This window comes from Epinephelus moara, chromosome 1 (assembly GCF_006386435.1).
Source record: "Epinephelus moara isolate mb chromosome 1, YSFRI_EMoa_1.0, whole genome shotgun sequence".
Lineage (NCBI taxonomy): Eukaryota > Metazoa > Chordata > Actinopteri > Perciformes > Serranidae > Epinephelus > Epinephelus moara.
In genome coordinates, this window is record NC_065506.1 from 41488151 (window position 1) to 41505215 (window position 17065).

General features: G+C 39.5%; 2 protein-coding genes across 3 annotated transcripts; one reads left to right on the forward strand and one right to left on the reverse strand.

The window, feature by feature from the left end:
* Positions 1-348: 348 nt before the first annotated feature.
* LOC126394811 (proteasome subunit alpha type-4-like) lies at positions 349-4520 on the reverse strand. The gene is made up of 9 exons (XM_050051902.1): positions 4388-4520; positions 3914-3939; positions 3761-3803; positions 2440-2602; positions 2217-2294; positions 2019-2107; positions 1677-1807; positions 1193-1316; positions 349-584 (listed from the first exon to the last, which is right to left on the reverse strand). The coding sequence occupies exons 2-9, from the start codon at positions 3914-3916 to the stop codon at positions 430-432; spliced, it is 786 nt and encodes a 261-aa protein (XP_049907859.1). The 5' UTR covers positions 3917-3939; positions 4388-4520; the 3' UTR covers positions 349-429.
* Positions 4521-6269: 1749 nt separating this feature from the next.
* LOC126393980 (solute carrier family 25 member 44-like) lies at positions 6270-14554 on the forward strand. Of its 2 annotated transcripts, none has more exons than XM_050050469.1 (4): positions 6270-6523; positions 8797-9461; positions 9663-9790; positions 11748-14554. In XM_050050469.1, the coding sequence occupies exons 1-4, from the start codon at positions 6519-6521 to the stop codon at positions 11937-11939; spliced, it is 990 nt and encodes a 329-aa protein (XP_049906426.1). In that variant the 5' UTR covers positions 6270-6518; the 3' UTR covers positions 11940-14554. The 2 variants fall into 2 exon arrangements, with proteins under 2 accessions (XP_049906426.1, XP_049906436.1); XM_050050479.1 differs by having other exon boundaries at positions 6272-6523; positions 8793-9461.
* Positions 14555-17065: the final 2511 nt, after the last annotated feature.

Genomic DNA, 17065 nt, shown 5'->3' on the forward strand with positions numbered 1-17065 from the left:
CACATTGAGTAAAATTACAAAAACAAAACAGACTCTTTTATATTTACTCATCACACTACAGTAAAGGTGCATCCAAAGAACCAATAGCACCATCATGTGGCAAAAAAAAGGATCTCAATGTTGCACTTAAAGACCAACTGAGGCTGTGTCGGCTTTTCAGTAATATAAAACTTGAAGGATCAGACAGGAAAATTCCATTTTGGAGTGTGTAGATTATGGTATTGTTGCAGTGATGATAAGCTGTTTTTTAATGCATTTTACTTTTAGAAATGTGAACAATCCTTTTAAAAAATGTGAAATAAAACCAGGTCTCTTCGTTTTGTGACAAAGATACAGACAACACATCCATCTGTTTACAAAACTTTTAATGTAAAAGACAAAACAATACAGGAAGTGGTGACAAGAGGAAAACTATATATATTATTTCTCTCATTTGTCCTTCTCCTTCTGCTCCTTCTCCTTTTTGTCCTTCTCAGCCTTCGCCTCCTCGGCCTCGTGTCGCTTGATGAGTTCCTCGACTTCTTTCAGTTTCAGCACCTTGATTTTTGTTTTCCCGTTTTCCCGTGTCAGGGTGGCGATTTCCACTGAAACAGCCGACACGATACAGCATTGTGTTATTGTTTACATCAAGCAGCTGCACCTAAAAGATCTTTAGGGCCAAATAGAAATGCTAAGAGTTGAGAGGCCTGACTGATTTAAGTCAGTTAACTACTGTTGTATTCCATTTAAGTGGAACAAGTTAAGCCCCGTTTCCACCAAGCGGTACAGCACAGTTTAGTTCGGTACGCTTTTTTTCTGTTTACACTGTGAAAAGTTGTGGATGGTACCAGTGGAACCATTCCATACCGTCCCCATGTTTGGTCCCCCCTCTGTTGGGGTACCTAGCACACAGATCTAGTACTAAAAGGTGGAGCTGTGAACACTGCAGTCTGATTGGTCAATAGAGGACGTTCACTCTGCTCAGGGCTGAGTTGTGGCTGGTTTTGAGGCTCATGTAACCACTGTTTATGTTACATATATTTATTTTGGCTGGAAACGCTAAGTTCTAAGGTACCATGTCTGAAAGTATTTGGTGGAAACGGGGCTTAAAGGTCCTACGATGCTGCAATTAAGAGTCAGTGATACCTTAATTTTACATGAAACAAACAAGAATATTTGAGCAAAATGACAAGAAAGAACTTTCAAATCTCACCTTTCTCTGCTGAGAGTTTGCTGACATCCATCGTTTTGTTGAGGACTTTGACAGCCAGAGCCAGAGCAGAGGACAGAGTCATCTCGCCCTCTTTGTAGTCCTGCTTCAACATGGACACTGCAGCCTGAGGCAAAGGAGTCAACACTTTAAACACCATACAAGGGGAAGAGCATTGTGAAATTCACCATGATATATGGATGTATGTAGACGTATTGCTTCAACCTCTAAATGATCACTGTAAACTGCACAAGTATCTGAGACATTTATATCACTACTGACATTTAGAATACACATTTATTAGGCTTCAGTTTTGCACCTTCTTCAAAGTAAAGTGTTACAACAAGGCCCTCTACTAGCAGATGAGAAACATCCAGCCACAAAGCATCAGACAAACTAAGGTAAACCTCAGATAAATATGTCAGTGCCTGGTGTATCTGTTGAGATCAAGTCACTGGTGTCTATTGCCTGTGTCATTCAGACTTACAGCACTGTTGTTGCCGATACAGGTTGCCTTCCAGCCTCCATAGTTGCCACTGGGGTCACTCTGGTACAACTGGAAGCCGTAGTGTTTGTCCCAGCCCATGTACAGCAGAGAAACACCAAACGGCCTCTTGCCTGTCAAGACAAACCACACAGCTTTTACAGGATGCCAAAATCCATCTGTGGTTTTACACATAGAGAGAATACTCTGTCCATGTTGTTGTAGCTTGTGAGCCAATGTGATATTTGAAGTGCTGTATGAGTGTTTTGGGCAGACATCTCTAAACATGCACACTGTAAATATTAAGACGGACTATACGTTGATGTGTACTTCTGTGTATCTCACCTCCAAACTGTGTGTATGCTTGCTTAATATCACACAGGGCCGTCACCAACTGCTCGCAGGGTATGGGCTCCTGGTACTGCAATAAATACCTGGAGAGAAATTAAACAGGTCAGCTGTCGGTGGTGAATCGGACATCTTTATATTTAAAACAATAGATTTGTCTGTGAAGTGTTCGGCAGGTTTTCCTCAGGTACTCACCTCTGTGCAATTAGCCGCAGCTCATTTGTTAGTACATTAGCATCTGATGTGATCCCAGCAACACTGCAGGCCAAGTCACTGAAAAACATCATCACACACACACACACACACACGAGACCACAGTACAGTGTTAGCCTGAAAACAGGGATGACCAAGGTTTTCATGGTAAGAACGGGCCATGTGTTGGGTGTTGAGGAGTCCGTCTGTAGTTCCAATCACTCACTCATTGAGCTTGTAGATTTTCTCAGAGAAGAAAACCTCGTCGAGCAGTTTGTGGATGTTGCGTCTCTCTGCTGCTAACAGCACTCCGTCATTTGCGAGAATCCCCAGACATGTTCCAGCGTGACCGATTGCTTCCATCGCATACTCCACCTGATACAGGCGTCCTATAAAATACAGTCGCACACTTCATATTGATAATAGAAACACATAAAACCCTTTAAGGCTTTTATATCTGACACACGCTTGTCAGTAAAAAAAGTGTAACTCTTTAACAGTAACTCAAAGTCCACATTAACCCTTGAGTTTTCTCAGCTGTCCTTCACTAATGAGTGCCATGAGATGCAAACGAAAGCTTGTAAAGAGACGTTGAGTTAAGATTATTTTGTCAAACAACTCCTACCAAGATCAAGGAAAAACATTTAGCTCAAACTAGACAAAGTATGTTAAACACAACAGTCTGAACTTGAAGGTCCAGTGTGTAGGATTTAGGGGGATATATCTGCAGAAATAGAACATAAACAGTATGTTTTCTTAAGTGTAGAATCACTTCACGTCGACGTCACCTAGAATAAGCCTTTTATATCTACATAGGGAGCTGTTGCACCGCCATGTTTCTACAGTACCCGAGCACAGACAAACAAAACACTGGCTTTACATAGAGCCATGTGCATTTTTGCATTGGCCACTGTAATTAGCAGACCCTCCACAACTAGCCAAACAGCATCAGAAAGGCTGATTTGCAATGTGGAAGTGCTTTATTTGGTGTTTTTAACCAGTTAAAATAGCAGATGCCTTTGTTCTGGAAAGGAAGTAACTTCTGCAGGTGACTCAGCTAGCAATAAAAAAACTTTTGAACGTGTGGCTCTTTTGTTATCTGAGCTGAATATCTGCGACGAGCCATTGGAGAAACACAGTTTTGTGACGTGACACTGCTTTAATCAGTAGGGTGGTTAATATGGCTCCTGGTTCCTGAACAATGAACACTAGAGGGATCCTAACCGGGCATTCATACTTGGCACATGGGAGAAGTTTCAGTTGGTTGCAACCTGCAATCCTCACCACGACATGCCTCTAAATCCTACACACTTTAATGTCTTTAACTTCACAGACCCTCTGATGGGTCACAAACCCATTACGTCACAGAAAAGCACCCAAAGAGCTGTTAATATGAGTCAAGATTTCATATCGTTGACAATAAAGTTGCAAAATATTCATCATAGAAATTCCACATGTATAGGAAAATTGCATAATACAATGCCAAGACATTTAAGGTTGTCGAAATATTGTAATAGTGTAAGCATAATAACAATTCCAATACTTACCTTCAGGTGAAAATATGGTTGTTCGAGAATCATATCTACGAGACTGAACAGAGAAAAACATACATTAGCTGACTGAAACAATCTGCGGGACATTAATAACATGCATGGGATCTATTTGAAACAAGTGACGTACAACAGCTGAAAGTCACTCACCATTTTTCCCCGTCGCTGACACTGTCCTGCAAAATAAAACAGAGCTTATAAGATAATGGGGCAACCAACAGACACCAAACAGCGAGAAGGAAAACGTATCAACTTGTCTTGAAGTCAGAGTTTTAATTTCTTCAATAAGAAAGTAAATATCTACTTCCGTACAATATGACAAACATTTACTGTTGAGAAAGTCTCTGATAACTTATTTGCACACGCGTTAAGGCACATCAACAGTTTACAATCCACTTTTCTGTGTCTCAGTAGCTGACAGCTAAGTTAGCTCGGTAGCTAACTGCTGCTAAACAGAATGAATCTGCAATATCCGAGCATGCTAGTCCGTTAGCATGCTAGCTAGCCAGCTAGTTCATAATAAAGGAAGTACTCTGACCGGACACGGTCAAACTGAGCTTATACTCTGAAACTGTGGTGAAACTAAACAATACTGTATTAAACAGTAACATATCGATACATTACCTGATGTAAAAGGGTTTAAGTTTGCGTAGTTTTCCACAGACTGAGAGGTCCACTACTTTCAGTTTGATGTTTCCTCGCTCACACCGGGGTCCTGAGGGAGTTAAGGCGCAGCTCAGCAGCGCCACCAACCGGCGGGAAGACCGGTCATTCTTCTTCTTCTGCAGTTTTTAATGGCGGTTGGTATCCACAAAATTGAATAACCGCCACCTACTGGAGTTACTCTGAAGTCTCCACTTAGAATATGAAATAATACTAATACTACAACCAGAGATATTGGATAAAGCTAAAACGATAAAAGATAAATTTATCCAATATCTCTGCTACAACTACTACTGGCTGACTTGTCCTCCTTAGTTTCCTGCTTTACCTACTTCCCCATGTTTATTTCTTAAAATAAATAAATGTATCAATTAATAAATAAAATCTTAAAATCAGTTCTAAAAGCAACAGGTAACCAGTGTAAGGAAACCAGGATTGGTGTGATGTGGTCATGTTTTCTAGTCCGAGTCAGGATTCTGGCAGCAGATTTTTGGATGAGCTGGAGGTGCGAGAGGGATTTCATTTTATTTTTTATTTTATTTTATTTATTTACTTATTTATTTATTTTACTGATGCCAGAGAGCAAGGTACTGCAATAATCTAACTGACTGCTTATGAATGCATGAATAACAGTTTCCAGATGTGTGTTAGAAAGGAAAGATCTGATCCTGGAAATATTTCTGAGATAGTGGAAGTCAGATTGAGCTACTGAGTTTACTTTGTTGTTGTTTGATATTTTTTTTGTTTGGGTAATAATAATAATAATAATAATAATAATAATAATAATAATTTATAAAATTATTTTTAATTAAACAAAAAATGACAACAACAAAAAAAAAAAAACACATTTTACATTTCAAAATTATGTTACGGAATTATAATTTTTAAGCACTCTTCCAATGTCATTTCCTTATTTGTTTGTTAAAAAAAAAAAAAAAAAAGATATAGAAAATTATTATTTAAAAAAACTAGGGGGAAAAGAAAAAAGCTAGGGAAAAACTATATTTGTAATTATTATTGTTATTACATTTTAAAATTATGTTACAGAATTATATAATTTCTAAGTATTATTTCCAGGTAATTTCTTGTTTGTTTGATTTTTTTTTTTTTTAACTTATTTTCTTCTTTTTAATTTTCTGTTTTTGTTAATTTCTTGCTAATTTTTTGGGTCATTTCTGATTTCATTGTTCATTGCCTCCTTCCCATGTTTTAAAAGAAATCAAGCCAATGGGTTAATATGGGTTAATTAATTAAAGTTAATAGCAGACTCTATTCATATTATTTTCTGTCTGATAGACGTTGCTACTACTTGTTTCTTCTTATTGATTTCGTTGATCATTTTATCGCGATTGCGTTTATATATTTGTATCCTTTCAGCCCATTGAATGTGAACTCAGAGCATTGCTTTGAAAGAGCTTTATGCTGAGTCAATTTTCCCTGAATAAACAAGGGTTTGATTGATGTCTGTCTAAACTGAGGCTTTGATCAAAAATGGCACTGAGTTTTCTGCAATGTGGAGTTTGAACGTTCGCACTATTTTGTCCTGTGATCATTATCTGTGTCTTATCCGCATTCAGCTGCAGGAAATGTTGTGACATCTACTTGTGTGTAGTTGAATAATAAAGCACAATATTCACCTCCAAAATGTGGAGGACAAGAAACAGCTTAAAATGTAAATGCCAGCTCCCAAATAAAGTAAAGTACCTTCAAAGTGTGCCTCAGTGCAATACTTAATGAAATGTACTGAGTTACAGCACTTATCTAATAGATTAAGTCAATCTATGCTGTTTTCCTCCAGGCGTGGTGGTCGGAAGTAGCACTAGTAGTAGAGGAAGCAGAAGAAGAAGGAGAAAACGACGACGAAGAAGTAGAAGAAGAAACTCTGCTGTGTCATTGGTTGTTTCAGCAGCATGCCGTTTGAATGGGAACAGGAAGTTAGCTGACTAGCAAGGCGGTAGCTAACTATTACGTCGTTTTAATACCTACAAGCAGCTGAATGAAGGTGACAGAATAAAATACGTTTAATCGGCGGATGACGTGAAGTTTAAAGTCTGAGCGACACTGACATGACTCTAAAATAAACATCTGTCCGATGAGGTAAGTACTTGCTAATCATACCGATGCTAACGCTGTGTAACTCAGGGCTAGCTCACTGTTAGCTAACACAAGCTTAAACCGCGCTAACATATCCAGTAGGTGACGACACTAATTAAACACTCGGTGTTAGGTCACTGTTTGGCTTCCTTTGATGGGTGTGATGAGTGTCATTAGCGAACACACAGGTAGTTTTCAGGTAGTTTCACACCAGCACGGGTGCACGGCGTCCTCTGACCAGTGTAGCCTCTGGGGTCAAGAGCAAACCGGTGTAGCTAATGGTGTTTACATACTGGGTGACTAAGAAGAGCGACATTTGGAAGGAAATGTTCATAACAGCGACATGCCTCAGTGTCAAAGCTGAAGGGATCATTAGAAAAACGTAGCTAGCTTTAGCTTGTTGTCTTACTGCATGACCTTTGAACTCTCTCTGTAGATAAGCGGAGGTGAATGTTACTGCTCAAGGAGAAGTACTAACAAATGTAAGATCAGGGATGGAAAGAAGTGACACGTGCTGTCCTTATTGTAAAGGGGTTGGAGTCATGTCATTATTTAGGAGGTAATAATTACAAATTAACCCACAGTGATGTTGTTATTAGTAATCAGTGGTTGCAACTAGCAGGAGTTTCCCTCAAGTTTAAGACTTTCAGGCAATTTCAGGCCCTGTTGCGATGAGGAGAGCAAAGGGATTGGTTAATACACAATAGAGCAGGGGTGTCAAACACAACTGGCCCGCTAAAGGGTCCAATCCGGCCCACTGGATGGCTTTGCACACCTGATACTGATGCACCTGTGAAGGCTAAGAGGTGCCAGGTTTCAGGAGCAATTTAAACAGTGAGTTGATACCTGCCTGAGAGGTTTTTCCACCCTGACCAGAAGAATACTGCTCTCTGAAAGAACAATGGGCACTTACTATGGTCTGATTTAAGATATTGAACTTTGTGAAAAATATTGTCAACCAGCGGATTCAGTACAAAAGAATCTGCATCACACTTTTATCTGAAAACAATATGGGTGGAACCCTAATGGTAATGCAGGGGGTGACTTAACCTGCTCCATTAATACCCTCTACTTTAGTGGGAGTGGAAAATTATGATAAAAATGCACATGTAATTAAAGTGACTAGCAGACTGACGAAGTGTGGAAAAACTGAGACATTGCTGACGTCGCACATAATTTTCTTAGGACATCACGGGCTGGTCATTATTTGTTTTGCAAATGGATGAACGTTTTTGGAATGTAATTTTTTACACTAAAAAGGGGGGAATTTGAAGAGATTCTTATGGATAAGTTATTATATAATGTTTTTAATGGTCTGGCCCACTTGTATATGGCCCATGATCTAAAATAAGTTTGATACCCCTAGAATAGAGGGTTATGGTGATGTATAAAGTGAGTCGATATGAATTTGTCATCTGTCAGAGCATTTGCGTAACCCTTTATACTGTGGTAATCATCTTTTTTTTTTTTAACCTCAGGTTATAAATATATATTCTTAATAATTCTTATTCATAATCCCATATCTTCACATATGTGTACACATCCGTAACCTTTATATTTATGCTGTGTAAGATGCCTGTGCAACTTCCTACTGTGCAATGTTTTACCACTGACCTTCTCTTACCTTATATCTCCGGCAGTATTGGATTTGTTATGTGATTTTTGCATTCATGTACACTAATGTTGTAAGAAATACTGAAGTATCGATATTTATTTTTTATCTTTAAAATGGCTTCAATACTCATTTCTGCAGTATTGATACACCTGTACCAGCTGCGCTTTCTAGCTCTCTTATTAATATTATAATATGGTTTACTACAGTCATCCTCTGCTACTAACCAAGAAAAGATAAGTTATCGTTCTCATGTTCTCCATGAAAATGGTGTGGAACATAGATATTTTTCAAGGAACTGTGTTAAAGGTAGAATGTCCTGTATGTAATTTGTTAGATCAGCCAAAAGCAAATTTTAAATTTCAACTGCAGATGTTGAGTCTGTACTTTAAACAGCAAGTTGTATATGTTTTCTGTAGTATTCTTTAACACAAATAATTAAATGGTTTTTTTGGGTAGTATTTAGGATGCAATAGGGCACAAGAATACTCTTGTAATCTCTCTGCCTCGGACCTAGATTACCAAAAATAACTAAAAAATAAATAAAACAATAAAATCAAAATTTAACACTCAATTGCATTTCATGTTTTCATTAGTCAATAAATGTTGAACTTTCACACTTAATAAATAATAAATAAATAATGTTGCTCATGTCGTCAGACAGGAATCAGTCTGATGAAGGGGCATCTACAGCTGGCAGGATGCAGCAGAAAAGGAACATCCAGATCATCGAGTGGGAGGACCTCGACAAAAAGAAATTTTACTCTTTCGGGGTGTTCATGACGATGAGCATCCGGGCCACCGTCTACCCGGCCACACTCATCCGCACTCTACTCCAGGTGCAGAGGGGCAAATCACTCTACAGCGGCACCTTTGATGCCTTCTTCAAGATTCTCCGGACGGAGGGCATCCGCGGCCTTTATCGAGGCTTTATGGTCAACACCTTCACGCTCATCTCAGGCCAGGCTTACATCACCACCTACGAGCTGGTGAGGAAGTATGTCTCCAAGTATTCTGACGACAATACGGTCAAGTCGCTGGTGGCGGGCGGCTCAGCCTCCCTGGTTGCTCAGAGCATCACTGTCCCTATAGATGTCATCTCTCAGCAGCTGATGATGCAGGGCCAAGGGGAGCACCTCACTCGCTTTCGACTGAGTTCTAATACAGAGGCTGGAAAGTCTAAAAAATTCTTCGGCCAAACCAGAAACATTATGGCTCAGATTTTTGCCGCTGATGGTTTCCGGGGCTTCTACAGAGGATATGTGGCTTCTCTGCTCACTTATATCCCCAACAGTGCTGTGTGGTGGCCTTTCTACCATTTTTATGCTGGTAAGTGACTGAATGTTTTCTAAACCGTAAAGCACAAGAAAGAACTGAACTAACTGCACTTTCTGTAAAGACCCTGAGCTTGTTTTTCCATGTCTTATGTGTGTCTGTGTTCCCAGTTCATTTATACATCTGCAGTGAGACTGAATTCCACCACTCCTAGCCATTTGGTTAACAAGTATCTGTGTGTGTAATGTTCTACAGAGCAACTCTCTAAAATGGCTCCCAGTGACTGCCCTCATCTGATCCTACAAGCCATGGCCGGACCTCTGGCCGCTGCTACTGCCTCAACTGTCACCAACCCAATGGATGTGGTCAGAGCCAGAGTGCAGGTAACCATCATTCACTGTACAGCTATCAGTAGAATAAAAACAAAATAAATCTTATTAGATAAAATAGATGTTGACAAAGTTTTCCTTTGGGGACATAATTTACAGTTGAAAAAAGGTAATATACCGTAATATATTTTATTGCAACACTCGGCATATTGCAACATGTTTCAAAACGCAATAATATTGTACCGTGACTTAAGTATCATAATAATATCGTGTATCGTTGATCCTGGTAATTAATAGGAATGTCTTAGAAAAGCTATTCCATGAAGGTTTAACAATTTCCACATCATTCATCTGCAGTGTTTCATCAAAGTCTAAATTAAATTAATTGACCAAATTCAGCTTCCAGTGTAGGTCTGACTTTTGCAGATTCAGTTCAAGATAAGACCAAGTTAGTGATGGGTCACATGGCCACAAAGATATAAAACATTTTTCCAAGTTTGGGTATGATTCACTACTTTTTTTTCTGCATTTTTTTAGGCCCACATGTGCAAAATGTATGTTTGACTGATACAGCCTCAGTCTGCCGAACTTTTTAAAAAATAACCAATATTGTGTATGTTATAAAAACTTAATTTTCACCCAATGTGTTACGTACGTTACGTGTTACGTAAAAACAAAAATCAGGCATCAGTGAAATCATTCTATGGTCCCGTTTATACGACAATGATTTCAACTGAAAACGGTAAACTTTAGTTGCGTTTTGGCCGATCGTTTACACAAAAGCGGCATTTTGGGTGCCTGAAAACGCAACGTTTTGAAAACGGGTTCCAGAGTGCTTTTTTGGAAACAGCACTATCTCCGTTGACATGTAAACTTGCAATATGCAGTTCCTCTGAAAACGGAGACTTTTCGCACATGAGCATTACGCTTCCAGTCACAAGGCATGCGCGAGAAAGCCGACCATCACAACAACAATGGCGGACTCCCGAGCTCTGCTTGTGCTGCTCACGCTATTGAATTTATCAATGTTTCCCCATCATAGTGTAGATTTACTGTAGCAACTCCACCTCGTCGTCCGTCCAGACAAACGTTAGTGCGGTTGCCATTTTGTTTATACATCGCTGCTCTGTAGAAAGAAGCGTAAGCGTCACACCGCCAACTACTGGCCTGGCATCCATTTTTGCAGATCCATGTGCACGGTGATTGTTATCAAAATGTTGTCGTCTAAAGGCAGAACTTTTTTCAAAACGAAAATGAGAAATTAGTCTGTTTTCAGTGGATCGTATTTGTGTAAACATGGCCTATGTATACCCCCCAGCCCCAGGCCAATTTTAGGGCTTTCCCATTAGCACTTTTGGCTGCACTGAGTCACACCACGCCCCGCTGATTTGCATTTCCTTTGTCAGTTTTTAACATGCTGAGCTGCGCTGAGCGACGCCTTAGGTGGACCTTCTCCGAAGTAGGGTCAAAAGTCCCAAGAGCCGTGGGGGTGACACAGCTCATGCTGTGACTCCTCGTACAGAGCTTTCAACCATGGTACCAGTTTGCCACAAGCTAACGGTAGCTAACGAAAAGCGATTGTTTGATCTGTGACGTAATAGGCCAAAAGGAAAAAGGTCCAATACTAACAAGCTGAAAGGGGGCATTTCACCACCTATTGTAGCGGAGTCGGACATACTTAAGTCAGTTAATCAATTCCCCTCCCATACTTATACTATACCGTACCGTACACTTGGACAAGGACGGTAGTCCGATTAAATGGCCTAGTCGAGCTGTAACTGTAGCTCAACTTAACTGTGCTTGTGCTTGTAAATGTACCGAGTTAGACACACCTTCAAGCAGGTAGCTCTGTTGTAATTGAGACACTTGGCTTGGTTTGACTTGGGCTGACATGCCAAGTCAAACCAAGTCAAGCCAAACTAGCACTTTAGGGTGGAAAAACAGTTCTGGTGACACTGGTTTGTGGTTCCAAATAATAACCCAAAATGTACTGTGTGTGTGTTTTGTTTAGGTTGAAGGGAGGACTTCAGTCATTGAGACGTTCAGGCAGCTGATCAAAGAGGAGGGCTGCTGGGGACTGACCAAAGGACTGTCGGCACGCATCATCTCATCCACACCCACTGCCATCGTCATGGTGGTCGGCTACGAGACGCTTAAAAAGCTGAGTCTGCGACCGGAGCTGGTGGACTCAAGACACTGGTAGAAGATACCTGGACAGACAGTGTATGGACCGCGTGCCATTTTAGCCCTAAATCACACTTCCTGTGAAGACACTTGATGAACAAAAAGGTTTGTTTTAAATAACAACCTGGGGAACAAGATGGAATCAGGCCACTTTAAAACACACATAATCTGCGTCTAAGATACCGAACGTGTTCATCGGTAGCAGATTAAATATCTGGCCATCAACATTCACTCCAGACCCAGGTTCAGTTTATATCGCTGCTTACCGGGTTGATGCTTTTTAGTGCAATTAGAGTAGTGAATAAAATGTTTTAACACTGGAAGATGCAGACAAATTGATGCAAACTGGTACAATTTATTTTACACGCTCTACAATCATGTCTGAGCATCTTTGCAGAGGAGAAAAGTGGAAGTGATTGCTGATAGACTGCCCGATGGTTTATCTGATTGTGCTCTCACTAAGCAGAGCACTGTTGGGCCCACATAAAAAAAAAAAAAACAGGTTTTGATCAGGGTTCAGAGAAAGGCCATATAACTCATGATGACGCATCACGTCAGCAGTAAACCAGTCTTTCCTGTGTTGGTTTCCTGTAATTCGCTACACTGGCTTGTAGGTCTAGTTCCTTTCCCTTGGAAAGCCTGCCTTCGTAGTGTGATCAAATGATCTGCTTTTATTTTACTGAATGTGTGCGAGAAGAACAGTAGAATCTGTGTTTCATGGCAGCCTCTGTTTTGTACGTGTATTTAATTTCCAGTTGTCTTGTATGCACAAACTGAGTCGAAATCAATGTTTTAAAGGTCCAGTGTGTCGGATTTCCAGGGATATATTGGCAGAAATTGAATACAGTACAACAAGTATGTTGGTGTATAAGCCCTGAAAATACGACTTGTGTTTTAATAACCTAAGAATGAGCCATTTATATCTACATAGGGAGCAGGTCCTCATCCACGGAGATCACCATGTTGCACCACCATGTTCCTACAGTAGCCCAGAATGGACAAACCCAGCATTTGCATTTTCACATTGGCCACCGTAGTTAGCTGCCCCTGCAGGACAAGTAGAACAGCATCAGAAAAACGTTGATTTTTTTATTTTTAACATGAAACTGCCACATTCTGTGTTGTTTACTCATTTAAATCACCTGGTCTGTTTGTTTTGGGGATGAAGAGACCTCTGCAGATAATTCAGCTCCTGATAAAAACAGCCTGAATGTCTGGATCTTAAGTTATCTGGAAAAAAAAGCAGAGCAACACATTAGCGCGTTCTGGGCTAGCGACCTGTTTGCAACACACCAAACAGCATCGGAAAAACGGTGATTTATAACTTCAAACTGCTGTATTCAGTGTTTTACGGATTAAATCACTGGGTCTGTTTGTTTTGAGGAGGAAGAGACCTCTACCGATAATTCGGCTCCCGGTTAAAACCTTGTGAGCATCTTGATCTTAAGTTATCAGGAAAAAAGTGAACACGTTCACGGGTGCTGGGCTAGCAGCCCGCCTGTGGTGCACAGCATTGGAAGAACGCTGGTTTTAAACATGAATGTGTGTTTTAACTGGTTTAAATCACCCAGTCTGTTTGTTTTGGAGAGGAAGAGACCTCTGTGGATAACTGGGTCCTGGTGAAAACCTCCTGTACATCTGGATCTTAAGTTATCAGAGAAAAAGCTGAGCACACATTAGCAGGTTCTGGGCTAGCAGCCCATTTGTGACGCGCCAAATGGCATCGGAAAAAAACACTTGATTTGTAACGTGAAACTGCTTTATTTTACTTTATAGTGTTTTACTGGTTTAAATCTGTTTGTTTTGGAGAGGAAGAGACTTCTGCGGATAATTCGGCTCCTGAAAACCTCCTGAACAATGAACACTGAAGGAATGCTAAGCGGGAGTTCAGGCCTGTCTCATGGGAGAAGTTTCGGCTGGTTGCAGTGTGCAGTCCTCGCCACCAGATGCCACTAAATCCTCCACACTGCTCCTTTAAATCAAATGCAAAACACTACAATATTTTATCAACCTTTTTTGTAACATCGTAGTATGGTGTCTCTCCAGAAAATATTGCAGTGATCCAGCTGGTTAATAAATGATTTGCTGTGCTGTCATGTTCCGTGAAGCTGGGAATAATTAAGGTACTTCCATCAAAACCTGTGGGTTTGACAGGAAGTAGGAATAATGGTGGTCCCCTCTTGTGACAGTAAATGTTCGAGTGCAATAATGTTTTATCCTTTGAAGCACAAAATGTAATTGTATATTTTTATTGTAAATTGTGTACATAACATGTCTTAAAGGAGTGCATTAATACCTAATTTATTTTCTTCAAATCTTTTGGAGGGATTATGACCACAGAAGAGTCCCAGCTTCTAAATTAAGTTTGTTCTTCATTTGTTTAATATTCAATTTGTTGCTTTTATAACTTTTTTTTTATTTTATTTTTTATTTGATCTGATTTGTTTAAATGAAGCCATAATGTCCTGTAACGTACCTGAAGTTATATATAAATCTGCTCAGGCCAAGATGTGTTATAAACCTTTAGGGGACAGCTGATGGAGGACTGTGTAGACTCACTTCTGTTGGCCTGGTTGGATAAAATAAAATCAATGCAAACTGCTGTGATAAGATTCACTGCAGGCTGGAATTAAATTTTTAACTTTCTTTGCACAACTTTAAATAACACGGTGCGTGATCATGTTGTCAGAGATCAGTTTCCTGTTGTCGATACATTTTACATCATGTGTTGTCTCAGTGTTACTTGGTTCATCTATGCCACCAATATTGTATTCTCCTTTGTTAGCTTTGAAATGTTAAATTAAAATAATGTGAAGCCATATTTGTGGTCATCTCAGAATGTCAGCTCACTTTAACCTGAGTTTTGATGCGTGGAGAAGCAGAAGTTTTTATTAAAAGTCCAGTGTGTAGGATTTAGGAGGATCTATTGGAGGAAATGAAATATAATATTCATAACTATGTTTTTAACAGTTTAACATCACCTGAAAATTAGAGTCATTGTGTTCTCGTTACCTTAAAATGACACGTTCGTATTTACATACAGAGCAGGTCCTCTCCATTGGAGTCCACCATGTTGTTTCCACCACAGCCTAGACTGGACAAATCAAACACTGGCCTGAGCGTTTTCGCATCAGCCACTGTAGTTCTCCGAGATCAAGGTTCGGCCACCTTCAAAATAAAATAAAAATCTAAAACCAACAAGACATATTTGAACCTTATATCAAAGGTAAAACAGCCTGTCTCAATTAGCCTATCAACATTCCTAATAGGTCTAAACGAGCAGTCATACATATGTTTTAGCACACGGTGGTCACTCAGCAGGGGCCTTGTCATGAGTCTTTGGTACTTGCAAACAAATCTGCACATGCTCTATTAAATTGTTGATTTTCCTCCGAGATGTTTCCTTTTTGAGAATCTCAAGGTATTCTCACTAGTCGCTCGTGACGAGCCACTGCTATTGAGGTTTTGCAAAATTTAGAGGACAAGGCGCAGAGGAGGAGACATGATGCACATTTTGGTTGACAAAATGTTAAAATCTGGTATATAGGCTACACATTTTTACAAAGATAATGAATGAAAAAAATAAAATGTTGACAAAACCATTCATTTTTTGTGTGTTGCATTTTAACTGGACGTTGTGCTCGGTCATTTGTGGTGTGCGACAGCTGTGCTCATCTGCTTGTGCTTATTGTTGTGACAATGTTTATGCTGCCATTTTGGCCGACTCGCTCTTGAAAAGAGATTTTAAATCTCAATGAGACTTTTACCTGGTTAAATAGAAGAAGCAGAAGAAGAAAAAGCTGACGAAGAAGAAGAAGAAACTGAAGAAGAACAAACTAAGAAGAAGCTGGAGAAGAAGAAGAAGCTGAAGAAGAAAAAGAAGCTGAAGAAGAAGAAGGAGAAACTGAAGAAGAAGCTTGAGAAGAAGAAGAAAAAGCTGAAGAAGAAACTGAAGAAGCTGAAGAAGAAGAAGAAACTGAAGAAGCTGAAGAAGAAGAAGAAGCTGAAGAAGAAGAAACTGAAGAAGAAGCTGAAGAAGAAAAAGCTGAAGAAGAAACTGAAGAAGAAGCTGAAGAAGAAACTGAAGAAGAAGAAACTAAAGAAAAAGAAGCTGAAGAAGAAGAAACTAAAGAAAAAGAAGCTGAAGAAGAAGAAGAAAAAGCTGAAGAAGAAACTAAAGAAAAAGAAGCTGAAGAAGAAACTGAAGAAGCTGAAGAAGAAGAAACTGAAGAAAAAGCTGAAGAAGAAGAAACTGAAGACAAAGCTGAAGAAATATAGCACCTTTTGCATAAATAAAATTTACAATATACATAAAATACATTTATTTCGGTGGAATCGGGGCATAAATAATACATTTTTAAAAAACACTAAAAAAAAACAACTCTTGCGTCCTCCTCAATGCAGAATCTTTGAGGCACAAACACGACATAGGAACATAATTTAAGTTGAGCAGTGTTTATGCAGGAAGAGGATTTGTGTATATTAACTGTCACATTAAGAAAAAGAAAACACACCAATATTGTGTGTTGGTATTGTCCCCGGGGAGTTCACTGTGCAGTTCAGGTGGTCTGGGAGCAGAAAATGGGAGAAGTTAATGTGTTTGCTTGATGTTCTCATATCTGTGGGGCGTCCATACGTCTTACTGAAGGTGATACACTGACACCAAAGGTCATATCTCATTATGTGCGTCAGGTAATGAGATGAAAGGATCTACGGAGGCAAAGTGGTTTAAATCCAGTGTCTGAGCCTGATTTGACTGCGAGGAATGCCCCGCGACATTCAGTACGATTCTTCAGCTGAATAAAAGTGAAATAAATATTTGACCTGCTGTGCAATTTCTTTCTCCTGGTGCTTGTTGTATATTAGAAAAATATTTTTTGTGATAAAACTGATTTCTATGTTAAAATAAAAAACAAAAGTGATGATCTTTTTTGAATTTTTTCAGACATTGTAGTGTGTAAAACTTACAAAACATTGAATGTGCTCTTTTAAAGCAGGATTTAAAGTCAGATTAAACCTTTTAAAGCCATGAAAATACCAGAAGGTATTATTATTTATAGCTAGTTTTCATAAACAGGACGGCAGATGGCAGCAGAAAAATGCCCTCACATTCCCACATCTTCCCCTTCATGCTCGTCACGAATC